Source organism: Brassica rapa, chromosome A03 (assembly GCF_000309985.2).
Source record: "Brassica rapa cultivar Chiifu-401-42 chromosome A03, CAAS_Brap_v3.01, whole genome shotgun sequence".
NCBI classification, from domain to species: domain Eukaryota; kingdom Viridiplantae; phylum Streptophyta; class Magnoliopsida; order Brassicales; family Brassicaceae; genus Brassica; species Brassica rapa.
Window position 1 is genome coordinate 25,167,613 of NC_024797.2, and position 15,659 is coordinate 25,183,271.

Below are 15,659 nucleotides of genomic sequence, written 5' to 3' on the forward strand. Positions count from 1 at the left end.
TGGAATTATCATGCAGGCTTGATACCTTCTTTTTGCCAATCTAAGAAGGTTTGGGGGGTGGATGTGGATGATATCTATGCACCTGTGAACTTCAAGAACCAGCATTGGATTGCTATATGGATATCGATCCCTAAGAGGCACATCGTCGTCTGGGACAGCATTGTCTCTCATATTAGCCCTGAAGAACTCGATGAGGTAATGGAGCCTTTTGTCACAATGGTCCCTTATCTGCTTGTTGAGTGCGCGCTCTCTGACGAACAAAATGTTCAATACACATTGGAGCCATACACATATGCGAGACAAACCGTTGGAGTACCTCAGTGCCGAGCTGGTGATTGTGGCCCCTTCACTCTGAAGTACATCGAATGTCATGCTCTTGGGATAGAATTTCCCACCGCGTTTGACAAAAAACACGGGAAGACCATCAGGGAGAAGATGGCGCTGGATATATTTCGAGAGCTTCCTAAGTGCCATGAATGGGAAAACCAAGACAATGATGAGAACCTGGCAACGTATGATTAGATATTGGATGTGTTATTGCGATTGTATTTGAACTTGATGCTTTTGTGTACTGTTGTTAGGTAGATTAGGGGATGTTAACAGGGTCAGGATAGGATGATGTTTTTTGTAACCTATCCTCACACCAAACTAGAATTCCGTAGGAAATTAGTTTGGTAGTGCAGTAACCTTTCGGAATATGTAATGTTTAACTTATATTTTTTAAATTGCACTGTTGGAATTAGTTTCGGAATATGTAATGCTTAACATAGAAGGTCTACAAAGAAAAGTTCATAAAACATATAAATTCATAACATAGAGTCTACAGAGAAGTTCATAAAACATAGAAAATCATTGGACGACTTACTTAAAGGTCTTCTGGACGACTACAGAGAAGTTCATAAAACATAGAAAATCATTGGACGACTTACTTAAAGGTCTTCTGGACGACTACAGAGAAGTTCATAAAACATAGAAAATCATTGGACGACTTACTTAAAGGTCTTCTGGACGACTACAGAGAAGTTCATAAAACATAGAAAATCATTGGACGACTTACCAGAAGAAAATTCTAATTAAGACGTTGGACGACTAACCAGAAGGTCTTCTGGACGACTTACCAGAAGAAAATTCTAGTTAAGACGTTGGACGACTTACTTAAAGGTCTTCTGGACGACTTACTTAAAGGTCTTCCACGCCAGTTCTTACATTGTGGACGCTTATGGCCAGTTTCTTTGCAGACTGAGCACCTATAAACCCTGTGTTGCTTCCGGGGTTTGCGTCCTCTCATCCTGGATAGCTCCAACCAAGATTGCCATCTTGATTTCTTCTGTCTCCCCGGACCACGCTTTACTTCCGGAGGAAAGCATGTGCGTGCCTCAACAAGTTGTCCAACACAAGGATATATATTCTCTGAGTATCCTGCAAACAAAGTATCCTTTGAGTAGACCGGCCACACAAGTGTGGAGATATGCACACCAGCTGCTGTTCCAGCTGCTATAGCATGAGAGCAAGGTATTTTCTCGACTTGATAGACACCACAATCACACTTTTGAAGTTCCAGATCAACATTACAGTCCCTATTGCCACCTTTCACAAAGAACTTCCATCCATCAATTTGTTGGACTCTCAGAGTATACGCGTTCTCCTCTCGGACAGCAAGCAAGTGTTCAACACCCCGACTATGTTGAGTTGTAAGACTCAAAGCATCTCCTCTCCTTTTCCAGTACCACCTTCCTAGCTTCTCCCTTATGAACTCCAGCAGGAACTGAATAGGAAATCCTCTTGCTCGCTTCAGTGCGGAGTTAATTGATTCAGCGATATTGCTCGTTTTTAAGTTGTACCTGTCTCCCTGACAATGAACCCTAGACCATAGGGTCACATCGGCTTCCTCCAGATACTCAGCAAGATCCGGATTTGCACTCCGTATCTCATCCATGTACCGATCAAAATCGTAAAGTGTATGAGCATAAGCAGCACCTTTCACCAAGTACAAGAGATGCTTCCCTTTATACTTTTTGACAATATTCTCTTGAAGGTGATAATAACATATTCCTCGGGTTGCCCAAGGAAACACCTTTTCACACGCATTTATAATGGAGGCGTGCCTGTCGGAGACTATCACCAGAGGATACTCATCAGATACACAGCTCGCCAATTTTGTGAAAAACCATTCCCAAGATTCATCATTCTCACCATCTACGATCCCAAAAGCCAATGGATATATCTGAAAATTACCGTCTTGTGCGGCTGCAACCAACATAGTACCCCCATACTTCCCACTTAGGTGAGTCCCATCTACCACAATGACCCTTCTCTGATACTTAAATCCTCTGATTGAAGCTCCAAAAGCAAGAAATAGATACTTAAATCTATTCAGAGAATCAAGTTCTATAGCTGTGATAGAACCCGGATTTGCTGCCTTGATTTGCTCCAAATATGAAGGCAGTCGCTCATACCCGTCTTCCGCTGATCCTCTCACCATTTCTTGCGCATATAACAATGCTCTGTATGAAGTGGTGTAATCAAGTGTCATGCCAAACATGTTCTTCATTGCATCTTTGATATGCTGCGGATTCAACCCATCAATGATTCCAACTCGATCTATGAAAAGTCGACCAATGTACTTCGGAGTACAACGTTTCCGCTGAGCGATTCTGTCTGGGATGGAACATGTATGAGTTGCCAAATACTTGGTTACCCAAAACGTTTTAGTCCCATGTTTCACACTTGCTCGGACCTTCCATTGACAACCACTAACACGACATGTTGCCACAAACAGAGTTTTCGTTGACTTGAATATTCTGAAGGAGAACCTACGCCTCACCGCTGTCAACCGCAACTCTGAAAGCAGTGCATCCTTACTAGCAAAACTCTGGTTGACATAGATTCTGTCTGCAGATGATCCTTCTCCTTCACAACCATATGCCCCTTTGTAATCATCAAAACAGATTTCATCATCTTCTTCCTCATCCTCATCTTTAACCTTTCCATACTCACTATAATCCTCAGCATCAGCAACAACAGGGATGTCAGCATCCTCCTCCCCATCATGATCCTCAGCTTCATCCCCCTCTTCAGCTTCATGCCCCTCCTCAGCTTCATCCCCCTCCTCAGCTTCATCCCCCTCTTCATCTTCATCGCTCACATCAGCTTCATCCCCCTCCTCAGCTTCATCCCCCTCCTCAGCTTCATCCCCCACATGATCTTCATCCCTTTCCTCTGAAACCGTTCTCATCTTGCTAAAGCTTGATACACAAAGACGTACTTCATGCGTTTTAGTTATCTCGAGCAAGTTCCGAACTTGTCTATCACTTGTAACATGAATAGGAGGAAGGTCTGGAGCCATATGTTGTAATGAGTAGGTTAGCTCCACAGACTCTGTGTTCATGTCCAGGTTATAATCTTCTTGAGCCATTGCAACAAGATCAGCATGTGTCGAACTTTCATTCAAAAATAACATTCTCGCTCCTTTGAAATGATCAACCACAAAATTCCAACATCCATCTTTCAACAACCATTCTCCATACACTGCATGTAACTGACGCATCATCTGAAAAAGTCAAAATATAACACATTAGCAAACTTAGAACAAAGAAAACGAAAGTTTATTAAAGACTGACGCGGACGACTTCAATCTAAGTTGTCTAGACGACTAAACTATATGTCGTCTGGTCAACGCAGAGAATATTTTTGCAATTGACTTTGAAATCTGTTATTTCGGACGACTGAAAGTTAAGTCGTCTACTATTGTTTGGTTAAAACAAAACTCCAAAAAAGCTAGACGACTTACATTTCAGTCGTCAGAGGTTAGTTTTGCATTTGACTGGATTATTTCAGAAGTTTGACTTTTTGGACGACTTACATTTCAGTCGTCTAGTGAAAATTAAAATAATAATATTTTTTTAAAAGTAGACGACTTACAGTTAAGTCGTCATAGGTTAGTTTTGCAATTGAAAAAAAAAACTTCAAGATTTAATTATATACAGACGACTTATAATTCAGTCGTCCACGAGACGACTGAAATGTAAGTCGTCCAGGATTTACGAGGTTTGACCAGAATCTCGGAAAAAAGTCCTGGACGACTTACAATTAAGTCGTCTGGTGGACGACTGAATTATAAGTCGTCTGTGTATAATTAAATCTTGAAGTTTTTTTTTTCAATTGCAAAACTAACCTATGACTACTTAATTGTAAGTTGTTTACTTTAAAAAAAATATTATTATTTTAATTTTCGCCAGACGACTGAAATGTAAGTCGTCTGGAGAAGTCAAACTTCTGAAATTATCCAGTCAAATGCAAAACTAACCTATGACGACTGAAATGTAAGTCGTCTAGGTTCTTTGGAATTTTTTTTGAAACCAAACAATAGTAGACGACTTAACTTTCAGTCGTCTCAGGTTACAGATTTCAAAGTCAATTGCAAAAATAACTTCTGCGTTGACCAGACGACTTCCAGGTAAGTCGTCTACAGCCAGACGACTGAAAGGTAAGTCGTCTACAGCGAGACGACTTCCCAAGTAAGTCGTCTGACGAACAGATCTGGAAAAAAACTCGATTTCATACCTTAAATTGGTGAGATAAGTTCCTTATCATACATAAGGCTTCTCCAAGCACACAGAATCACAAACGAAAGTCACCCACCCATAATCGTTAGCTTCTATGACTTTATGAACCATAAAAATTTTAGAATCAAAATCTTGGGTTTTTTTAGCTCATTGTGGAGAGAAAGTGAGAGATATGTTGTGTTTAGTTCACAAGAATGGAAAAAGAAGAAGGGTAAATCGATTTTGGGAGCATTAAGAGCTTCAAATTGGTTGTTCATGGTGGTTGTGGTATTGATGACAATGGCAATCTTGTAATTACTTGAAGATGATGAGGGTGAGAGAGTAAAAATGTCATTTTCGGAAAAAAAAAAAAAATTGATGGCATTTTCGTAAATTATATGAACTTGTGGGGTGAATAGGGCAAAACCAATTTTCAAAAAAAAAGGAGGTTAGTTTTGTGTTTGACTTTAAGTTGTAGGTCAATTTTGCAAAAAGCCCTTCTTAATTATAGTACTTTCCATACTTTTAAAATTGGCAACTATAATTAATTTCGTAGCCCGAGCAAATCTCGCCAATAATCCATGCCACTAATCTCGCAAAGTAATATATTTTGATTGACTCAATTATTGTAGCGTAAATTAAAAGTTTTAATTTTCTTTAGTTTATTCACCTTGCGCAAGGCGCAGATTACTACCTAGTTGTTTGTTATATTTTAAAAATAATTAATGTAGCAATCTTTGACACTTTGGAGATCAATGGTTTAATATTGTTAATTGACATTCAAATTTAGTTTTCAAATGATTTACGATGTGGAGCTATACTGATCATTTTAGATCATCAATTAAACATCAATTTTTTCCTTTTTGAATTTACATTAGTCATCTTCAAAGCTACTTACTCTAATGTTTGGTAACCAACTGAATTTTTCTTTTCAACTTCTAAAATAGAAAAACTTAAAAGTATAATCAATACAAATAAAATCTGATAGTATAAGAATTAAACGTTGACAGTTGACACAAAACTAAATTGATCAATCCACAACTGAAACATATAAATATTTAGACTAAGAACATACATAAAATGAAACAGTGGTTTGGGTTTTGAGAACAAACGCCTTTTATTGAACGAAAAATAACTTTATTAGAAGCATTGATAACAGCTAAAAGAGAGGTAAGCTTGTAGGGAAACGAACTTGCATCCATTGCTTCTCATACGTAGCCAAATGGCTCCAACCTAATTCCTCCAGTAAACCCAGTTTCAGTTCGTACAGTTTCTTATTAGCGGTCTGGTTCTCGTTTTGGATCAACTCCTCAAGTACCTGAAAATCATATAATCAATTAGTTTTTAGAGCCATTTGGATCAAATCATTTGCAGTTTTTCATGGTACATTTGAAGATTTGATAGACGTATGTGAATTGTTTACCTTCAATGCGCTCCCAAGTCGTGAGAGGCGTTTCTCTCTTAGAACAGTGAGAGTACCGAACTTAGAAGATTTCACGTCAACCCATTTCGTCAGTTCTTTGAAATTCTCTTCGAACTTATCCTTTTGGCAACTTCCTTCATCTTCTTCATCTTCCTTCTCACCCTGCAAACAAATGAGTTCAGTGTGTAGTTGACCACAATTAGCTAACAAAATGCTAATGACACCACTCGTACTTTCATTTAACATATTCACGAAAGTATCTATAGTCAGATACATATTAATCAACAGTTAACAATGAAATAAGTGAGACTAATTATATCGTCTTACCTTCAAATTCTCGATTCTCGCCATGGCTAACCCTTTCTGGTATAATGCTTCTGCCAGTTGGTCACGGGTCATCTCCATTTTTTTCTTTAAATTCTAATTTGAACAACAATAGCACAGTAAGGTGGTCATCAGAGTCGTAAATAACGCACGTAGATAGTTAATAAAACGCAATAGATAAGATATCACACCTCTGCTTCCCCATCTTCTGGTTCACTTTTGTCTAGCAAGAATCTTGCTAACTCGTCTACGTCAACACTGCGTACTACTTCGTTTGCAGCACCAATAATCTACAAAAAGAAAAACAAGAGAAGACATTTTCAGCTTACATGACAATTACTCAACCATTTATAAAAGCTAAAGGGAAGAGTAAGTTGAAGATTATCGAGCGTTTATAATTTGAAGACTGTATAAGTAGAGAAGTAGTGCAACCATTTTGAGATTAGTAACTCATTTGAAACTTTACCTCTTCGTAATGGCTGATTTTGTCCTCACCTTCAGACCGAGATAGCAAACCTTCCAAGATCTTAGCAAGCAACGGAGTGTAGCTTGGGTATTCAGACTGCCAAGGAACATATGCTCCAGTTAATCATTTCGGATTTGGATACTTTGATCAAAGGTTCCCCAGTTATGTGGCACAAATCATTCGTGATTACGAAAAACAGAAAAGCCTTTAGATGGCAAACCTTGAGACAGGCACACAACTTTTTCCACTCGGAACGCTCTTCCTCTGTTTCTTGTTTTAGGTTCCCAAGAAATTTGATCTTTGTGTCACGAACCTGATTACAAGAAAATGATTTCGTAAAATAGTGTAGACAAGAAAACTCACACCCAAATATTCAGAAAACAAGCACTTGATTAGGTTATATAATAAAACATTCGATCATAAAGTTCAGTAAGAGTTGATATGAAACATGCTTCTGCAAATGATACCTCTTGTTCCAAGCGTTCTGATACTGATTTACAGCTATCTGTAGATGAAACTGCCTTCTTATCTTCCTCAGGCTATTGAATAAAGACCAAAACAACCACAACAAAAGATCAGAAAATTGGAATAAAAGGAAAACCAGATAAAGCTAAACAGAAAATATGAGCTCCTGTAGCCAGATTGCACTGCATAAAGTATCACTAGCCTATAGGAAACAAGAAAAGGTAGTTTTCAGATACCTTATTTGGTGGTACCACAAATGAAATCGGATAAGATACAGGATTATCCTTTGGATTCTTCCCTTCTTTATCATCAAATGACAGTTTCCCATATGAGATTTCTCCCAGCAAGACAGATCCTTGGGGAGTATTCTGCAGGTGAAATCAAAAGTGTACATTTGAGAGGAATATGATGCATCAGAACATTAATTATACTTGTCAACAATCTACTATACCTTGGGTAGCTTATCCTTTGTTGGTGGGCCCAGATAAAACGCTTCCTTCACCCTGCAGGTGATAAATGAGGTGAGAAACACAATCAGAGAACAAGCAAAGTAGCAGTAGGCAGAAAATTTTAAACTAGAAGTGAGCTAAAAGAGTACCCTGGCATTAGAACAGAGGATTTAAAAACACCATTTCCTGTGACTGGACCATCTGGTTCAGAGTGTAAGTTCAGCCGAATCTCCTACATGACCAGCAAAATATATTTAAAAATCAGCTCGTCAGGAATTATAATGTTGCTAAAAATAAAAACATTAACAACGGAATACACGCAAAGATAAAGTCAAACATTTTTCAGAACTTTTTTCTCCCGAAAATGATTACATCTTGCTTCTCAAAATAAAGTAAAACATAATCAAAATCTTACCCCCATATTTCTTTCAATAAACACAGTGAGCTGCTTCAACTTTTCCAGTAACTGCACATTTTCATGCCTGGTGAAAGCAATTAGCTTTTAGAATAGTATACTAAATACGTAACTGTGAAACAAAGTTGTCAACCATGAAATATAGTTTACAGAGGTTGGTTCTGGCTGGAGATTTCGTATGTACAAACTCAACCTTCCAAATTTTAAAACAAACTGCAACCATCAAAGATGTAGCACAAACCTTAGATACAGCTGAAGTTTATATTCTCCCTTAGGGAGTTTAGAAGACTCCGGATAAACATCACCCATTGCATACACACGCTGGAAAATATCAGGACAACATGTTAAGGCAAGAAAATACACTATAAGTAAGACATAAACAAATTTGGTACACAAGAAAGTATAAACGCGTTTTTACAGGACATAACCGAATTAGGGATTCATAAACTTCATCATATCAGGGATTTAGAATGCCAATGAGACTTTATTAGCTAGTCTACACTTGTAGTACCCAGCCTTTTAGGTGGCAAGTTTGAAGAGTACCTTGTTGGCATCAGAGATCATATAAAATTGGGACTCAAATTTAGTGTCGTATATGCGATTGTTCAATAAGGGTATATAAGGTTTCACTTCAGCTGCATCTTCTAATTTGAACTTGTAGCTGCAGAAACAAAAGTATGAAAATTATTGTAACATTTGATAGCTAAACAAGCAACCAACGACACCAAGAAAGCAGAAGCATAACCCACGTTAATGTCAATGCTAGTATCTGTTTGCCCGACAGTAGTCTATCGCGCCCAGTTGATAGAGTCTTGAGTTGTGCATCAACAGGTTGATATGGAACTCGTATCTTCAGTTAAAACAAAACACCATCCATAAGCAATTCTACCAAAAAAAATTACAGAAAAAGGAGAAGATACCATCTCCACACATAAAGTACCTTGTTCAGAACAGCTACGGGAACTAGTTTTTCAGATGCTAATAGTGCTTCAGCTTCAACTTTTATTGGTGCTTCACTTCCATCAAATATCAATTCTTCTTTATTGACACCAATTCCATGGAATTCGATCTAGAAAAAAAGACACATAACTTGCATCAACTCATGTGTAACAAGTCACAACGTACTCGATATAGCAGGCCTGAGCGACTTGCACATAGAAATTTTTGTAACATTAATCTGGGTCAATAACACATTTTCTATACCTATTCACCTGAAATTCGTTTTCAAAACCACTCCTATTGACACCAATTCCATGGAATTCAATCTCCAATACACACATAACTTGCATCAACTCATGTCTAACGAGTCACAGTGTACTCAACATAGTTAGTAGGACCGAGCTACTTGAACATAGAACTTGTTAATAATACTAGTGTGACAACATGAAGACTGGTCATTAACACATTTTATACCTATTCACCTGAAATTCGTTTCCAAAACCATTCCTGTACGAGATTGCATATACAGGCGTGATTATTGCTAAACCAGATACAACATCCAACTATATTGAGGCTTAAATTGGTAAGGGAGCGAAATTGCAGAAAGAAATAAGCAACAAAATGGGCCAAAAGATATACTAGTATGAGAAGTCGGATCAAAGTTAGGAAACCAGTACGAATAAAAATAAGAGGGAAAAAGAACTTATAACTTAAGTTCTTGACCTGACACAAAAGAAAATAAAACACACACACACACACACATATATATATATAAAAATATTATCAGTTCCTACCTCAAAGTCAACGATAGTTGGTTCACGACTTCCAAGGCCACTGGACCAGAACTGAGCTAGAGCTAGTTCCATCGTCTGACCACTAACCACAGGAAATGCAAAGCTTTTAGCAGAGGGAGATGCGAAAGTTGCTGCATTCTCCCACTTGATAGGCCTTCGCAATGGGCAAAGCTGCAAATCAAGTAACGATTAGAACCAAAAGAATAAAAGAAGTGAAGTCTACTTGAATGTGTTCTACCTGAAGGGTATCAATATAAAATCTCCGTGTAGTATCAAACCCCGAAGTTCGTATTGTAGCCTCAGCCCATGTTGCTCCAAGTGGTACCTCGATATATCTTCGTTCAATGTGGCCTACAGTTGGAGTTATTGAGAAAGAAAATATGGAACATAAAAACTGGCAGCCATTTAAGAGGGCATGTTTGTTGTATAAATTACAAAGTTCGCAATCGATAACCTGAGATGAAAGACATTTGTTGAAATGAAATAACTGGAGGTTGATTTGCCACAGTCTTGGAAATTATTATTGTCACTGGGATTCTGAAAAGAGGACCACGCTGTGGAGCTTTGCAATCAATCCCATACACTTCAAAGTAATGCACACCATCCCCGAGATTTGTGGGGTCCACAACAACACTGAAAAAAAGATGATAGTTTACTACAGAAATAACGTGGCACGAAAAAACCAAACCGAACATAAGAAGCTAGATATAGATTGAAAACACTAACTTGAAGCTACGTCCGTTATGAGTGAGAAGGAGATAGTCAGGAACCCGTACAACTCCTTCTTCTGTGGAGTGCAACTCAAGGCATTCCTCAAAAGGGACAAGTTCCTTTAAATTACTTGCGCCTTCATGGAACTTCGGCTCAACTTGTATCGTCCACTGTAAAGTCAAAACTATGCTTGTTTCACATACAGACAAGAGAGATAACCGAGTCTGAAAGTCCAAAGAAATATATTATCTCGTAGGAGATAAAGTCTGCGAAGTAAAATTTCTGACTCCATGACAGGGCCTCTAAGAACTTAATATTCCGGGAAAAGGATGGATATGTCATGTCGTATGAAGATAATGTCATTTCATATAGAATGTAAGTTAGCATGCATTTGAGTAGATTACTATGCATACTAAGATATTTATGTGATGTAGAAACAGCTCACCTCACTAGACTGTCTGCAAGCAGTGGCCTCACGCAGGTAGATTCCCCGTGATGTTGGAGCTGTATTTATAGAGTTCATAATCTTCTTAAAAGAAAGGTCATGTTTTATCGGAAAAAAGAACAAATATGAGGAAACTACCCCGCCCAAAAAACGAAGCCCTTTCAGATTAGCAGCTACACATTGATATTACCACTAAGATGCATGTGCAAAACAAATGATGGAAATCAACACATTGAGTTGTCCTGTTTATCTTTAATGAGAGTGTGGGATAGGTTTCAGCAGCAAGTGTCCAATAAGCTTGTACCTTGAAAACTTAAAAGAATTGTGCAATTTATTTGTTTACATACTTGTTTTTCCCGAGAGATTGACCTTTATCTGATAACATACGCATGGACAGTCCTTAAACTGTTTCAAGTATTCATACGCCCTGTCGTAACAAAATAAATTAGAACTAAATATTCAAATATAATGTCAAATTAATTACAGGGTATAGAACCTTACTTATCAACTTGCATTAGCCCTTGTCCAGTTGTTAGTTTATCCTCAGGTAGATCACCTACAGGGGTTGATGTATTCTCAAGGGCCCTTCTTACACTGTACGGGCTAACTGGGATGCCCTCAGCCTGCAGAAGCATGATGGAATCTCAGCAGCTAAAGGATTTGCTGAAAGAACGAAAAAGGTACAGATGTGCCAAGAGGAAAAGATAATGCTGAAGAAGAAACCTTCATAGCACTTAGAAGTAACGCAATTGCCCCACAGGCAGAAGGAGATGACATCGATGTTCCATTCATGAGCATGCGTCTTTGAAGCGTCCATGTAGGAACAGGAGCAACAGCTCCACCAGGTGCACTTATGCAGACACCAAGATCCCCATCAGAGGTTGGCCCCCGGCTTGACCTACATTATAAAAATAACTGTTTCATGCCTGCTACAACTGGCAATAGAATAAATCAAAATTCAAAAAAAACGGAGAAAGGTTAAATTACCAAGTGTACTCAAGTCCCTCACAGGGAGGTTCCACCACCGAATGAGCACCAGCTGCCATTGCAGGAGAAACATATGCACCAACACCAATGATACTGGAAGTTGTTCCACCAGGTGCACCAACTGTTGTCAATGCTGGGCCATTGTTGCCAGCACTACTTACAAATACTAGGCGTCTCTTGTTCACAGCCTAAAACATACCAGAATGTCAACAAACGTAAGATTAAAAGCATAAAACACAACCAACTAAGTGCTGACTAACAAATACAAGAGTTTGGATAGTACTTCAGTAACAAGATCAACAAAGCGTCCATAGTCTGGAAGTAATGTTGCCTCTCCGTAGCTCATGTTGACAAGATCACAGTTATGCTGTAACATTACGACAGAAGTCAGCATATACAAAAAAAGTGATGACTTGTGTCAATGCAAAGCAGTCACATGTACAGTCCGCACAGATATGAAATTTCCAATACAAGTACTACTTACCACCTGTTTTGTTCAAACTTCAAATGGTATCATTTTAGGAAGTTACAAAATGCATTTTTCAGCTAATGGTATACTACTTCCACTTAATGAATTATTACCTCCAGGGCAGCTATCAATGCCCGTGTTAAGCCAGTTCCAGTCTCCATTGACCCTAACCGCGAGTCTCCAATTTTACAAGATATTATCTGTGCACCAGGTGCCACACCGTTTAACAAGTACTCCTAACATACACATAGAACGAAAGTTAACTGACTGCAACAAATTATCAATGAAAATAATTTATATAGATGAGTTAGCACCTCAGGGTGGTGTGCAGTAGCTATCCCAGCAACATGAGTGCCATGTGGAGAACTATCGGTTACAATGCTTAGGACATTTCCCTCATCGTACACGTTAGCAACAAAGGAGCACGCATCTAGTCGGCTAAACACGCCGTACTTCCGCTCAATTCTGATTTACAAATTAGATTGGCATTGAAAATAAAGTAAAACTGGAGAATTTCCAAGCGAAAACTTTCCAAATTTTAGTAGGAAATAAATATATAAAGAAAGACTTGCCGGTAATTCGTGAGGGGGGAAAAGTCTGCTAGTTTCCCGCAATCTGAATCTTCTTCAAGACTCTGCGTATCAAGTGCAACCCTCCATACTTCTCCATCATGCCACACAACAGCATCAATAACAGGCCCTCTGTCTTCATATTTCTACAGGAAAACAAAGCATTTACAGGACATATTAAAGAAAACGGCGTACAAGTATACAGAATAAAACTTGTAAAGGGAAGTCTCTAAAATTACATCAGCTTGTTTCTTTAGGAAATCAACTCTGCTTTGGAGGTCTTCACGTGTCTTCTTCAGTTTCGCATCATCCACCTTGCTATGCTTCTGGAGGCAAGAATGAAAAAAATGAGGTCACGATATAATATGAATATCAGTGTCAGACTCACAACACTCAGCAAACCAAATTCAGCATCTCTGTATCACCTGATCGAAGTCATACAGAATTTTTACAGCCTTTGCAATTTCTTCCTGATTCTTTTCATCCCATATTTTCCTTCTCTCTTTCTGTGTGGTAAGAAAGACAGATCGAAGTCTTAGACAATAAGATTGCAGATCAGTTACAAAAAAAACTTTGGTGTAAGATATTCCGATTATATAACGAATCCAGCAGAGCAAAAACGGATCACATCTATAATGGCTACCTTAACACGAGAAGTTAAGTCATCAGTAAATAGCTGGTAAACCAACTTGCAACCTACACGCCACTCTCCAGTGGGGTTTTTCCATGAAGAATTGACAACCAAAGGTGCCCCTGTAACAAATTTATTTATACAAATGATCAACGTATGTCATAGCTAGAGAACGGACAACAAACCAACAAGAGCAAGAAAACCAACAAAAGCAAGAAAGATTAAATCACGAACCTGATGCTCCACGAATGAGACCATCTTCATTGGCTTTCACCACTGTGGAAGTATCTATATCCCCACTTCCAGTACTGAGTGATAAAAAAAAAAGAACACCATCAAATCACCTTCATTCGAATGATTAAAGAACAGTATACAACATACCAATCAATGACGTCCAGAACCTTTGGCTTTCCATCAGATGTTACATGCAATCCAGCAGCAGAAGGATCAAAACCAGAATCTACACAAAGCAAACCAGAATTTGACTCGTTACAAATACAAACGAGAGCAGCGTCTTCATAACCAAACAATCTCTCTAGTGATCAAACAATTCAAGCGACGAAAAACTAAACAATCAAACGAGAAGGTAGTACCAAAGATGGCGATAACGACGCCGCGACCATCGTACTCAGGATGAGCTTCAAGGAAGCGATCGGCGCGTATTTCTTTCTTAGGCATGAGAGAAGCAAGGAAGGTTGACTCGTTCAGCTTGAAATTAGCTACAGAAGCGTTATCAGCTCCGGCGCAAGCGACGCCGCCTCCGCCTCCACCTCCGCCGCCACAGTCGACGCGAGAAGCCGTGAGAGTCTCAGAAGAAGAACAAGGCATCGCCGAGGAACCGCTCCGACTTAATCGAGTTCCACGAGAGCAGCTTCTTCTATTGAGTCTTCGATGAAGAAAGGGAGAAGAAGAAATAAAATGGCGTGGAAGAGAGAGTGACGTGGAGGAAGAAGGAGAAGCCCAATAAGACGAACACGAGGGGCCTATTTGACGAACGTGCCGCCAATCTGTAGCTGCAGACTCAGATCCATCTTTGGAATGTGTGTTGGTTACGTGGTAAGGGTATTTTTGTAAATTAACAGGTAAGAGTCATTACACCGAGTTGCGTGAAGACTCGTATTGAGTCCTTTTGTGGATTATGTCAATGGAGGTGGATTATTGTCACTGGTGGCTTTGCTTGCTTGCTTGCTCTAATGGATAACGATATTGTTTTGGACTTCACTCCATTTTCTTAATTATATTGTTTATTAATCTAATAACGAGATAAACGTGAAATTAAACAAGACAATTTTTTGTTGTTGGTCCAGCTCAATAAAACTTGACTCGTAGTTCGGGGAGGCCCATTATCTTCAACCGTATACATGTGAACGAAATGGATTTTCACATGGGCTATTTTAGCAGGGCCCATAATCCCCCCTCTATTTTGATTTCTCAAGGAATAACCAGATTGAACAGATTTACAGATGTATCATGTACTAAGAAACGCATTAGTAGTATACGAAAAGATCAGAATGAAAGGCGAAAGCCACATACACATGACCATTTACATTTGTTGGGAGCACCACTCAGCTAGCAAGTCATGTATACACATATCTAAGTGCTCAGAAGCGTACCTACAATGTATTGAAAAAAACATTCGTCTTAAGCCTCCAATTAATATGAATTTTTTCAAGGTCCTAAAATTTAAAATAATTTATAGTCTAATGATTTAGATTTATTTTTTAAAAACTCTTTCCACATAATAGACTAACTAACCTTCTGAATTCATGTATTTTTTTCTCATATGACATAATATAGCATAAATTTATTCTTTTACAGCGTTAGATTTGTGTATTTGATAAAAGCGAATATCATATTGTAAAATTGTTTTCATTATAGTTGTAATAAGCTTATTTTTAAAATTTGCCTTAGACCTCTAAGACTCTTCGCACGGTCACTGACAGATTGAGCAAGCAATAAGGCTTTCCACTATTTAAGAACTAAAATTGTAGTATATACATTGTATACTTTGAGTTAGGATGAGATTTC

General features: G+C 38.5%; 3 protein-coding genes across 3 annotated transcripts in view; 1 reads left to right on the forward strand and 2 right to left on the reverse strand.

Moving 5' to 3' along the window:
• Positions 1-15,659, forward strand: part of LOC103861069 (potassium transporter 9) — a 645,946-nt gene that overhangs the window by 220,309 nt on the left and 409,978 nt on the right. The window lies entirely within an intron of this gene.
• LOC117132634 lies at positions 762-3,547 on the reverse strand. The gene is made up of 3 exons (XM_033287403.1): positions 3,200-3,547; positions 1,180-3,106; positions 762-775 (listed from the first exon to the last, which is right to left on the reverse strand). The coding sequence occupies exons 1-3, from the start codon at positions 3,545-3,547 to the stop codon at positions 762-764; spliced, it is 2,289 nt and encodes a 762-aa protein (XP_033143294.1).
• Positions 5,496-14,677, reverse strand: LOC103861204 (tripeptidyl-peptidase 2-like). Its single transcript, XM_009138906.3, is given in 35 exon segments — positions 5,496-5,862; positions 5,968-6,129; positions 6,295-6,387; positions 6,483-6,581; positions 6,758-6,853; positions 6,978-7,070; positions 7,225-7,296; positions 7,459-7,590; positions 7,674-7,725; positions 7,821-7,903; positions 8,087-8,153; positions 8,328-8,407; positions 8,630-8,747; positions 8,836-8,936; positions 9,027-9,155; positions 9,820-9,990; positions 10,058-10,170; positions 10,274-10,452; positions 10,546-10,700; positions 10,976-11,034; positions 11,323-11,402; positions 11,477-11,598; positions 11,699-11,873; positions 11,963-12,150; positions 12,246-12,329; positions 12,545-12,667; positions 12,746-12,896; positions 13,004-13,146; positions 13,240-13,326; positions 13,426-13,506; positions 13,644-13,753; positions 13,866-13,939; positions 14,013-14,091; positions 14,225-14,617; positions 14,620-14,677. Coding segments are annotated over 35 exon segments (4,146 nt in total). The 5' UTR covers positions 14,663-14,677; the 3' UTR covers positions 5,496-5,703.

Coding starts and splice junctions, on each gene's coding strand:
- LOC117132634 (XM_033287403.1), bottom strand. CDS start 3,547: ATGCGTCAGTTACATGCAGTGTATGGAGAATGGTTGTTGAAAGATGGA. Junction 3,107..3,199: donor AGGAAAGGGATGAAGATCAT/GTGGGGGATGAA, acceptor GAAGCTGAGGAG/GGGGATGAAGCTGAGGAGGG.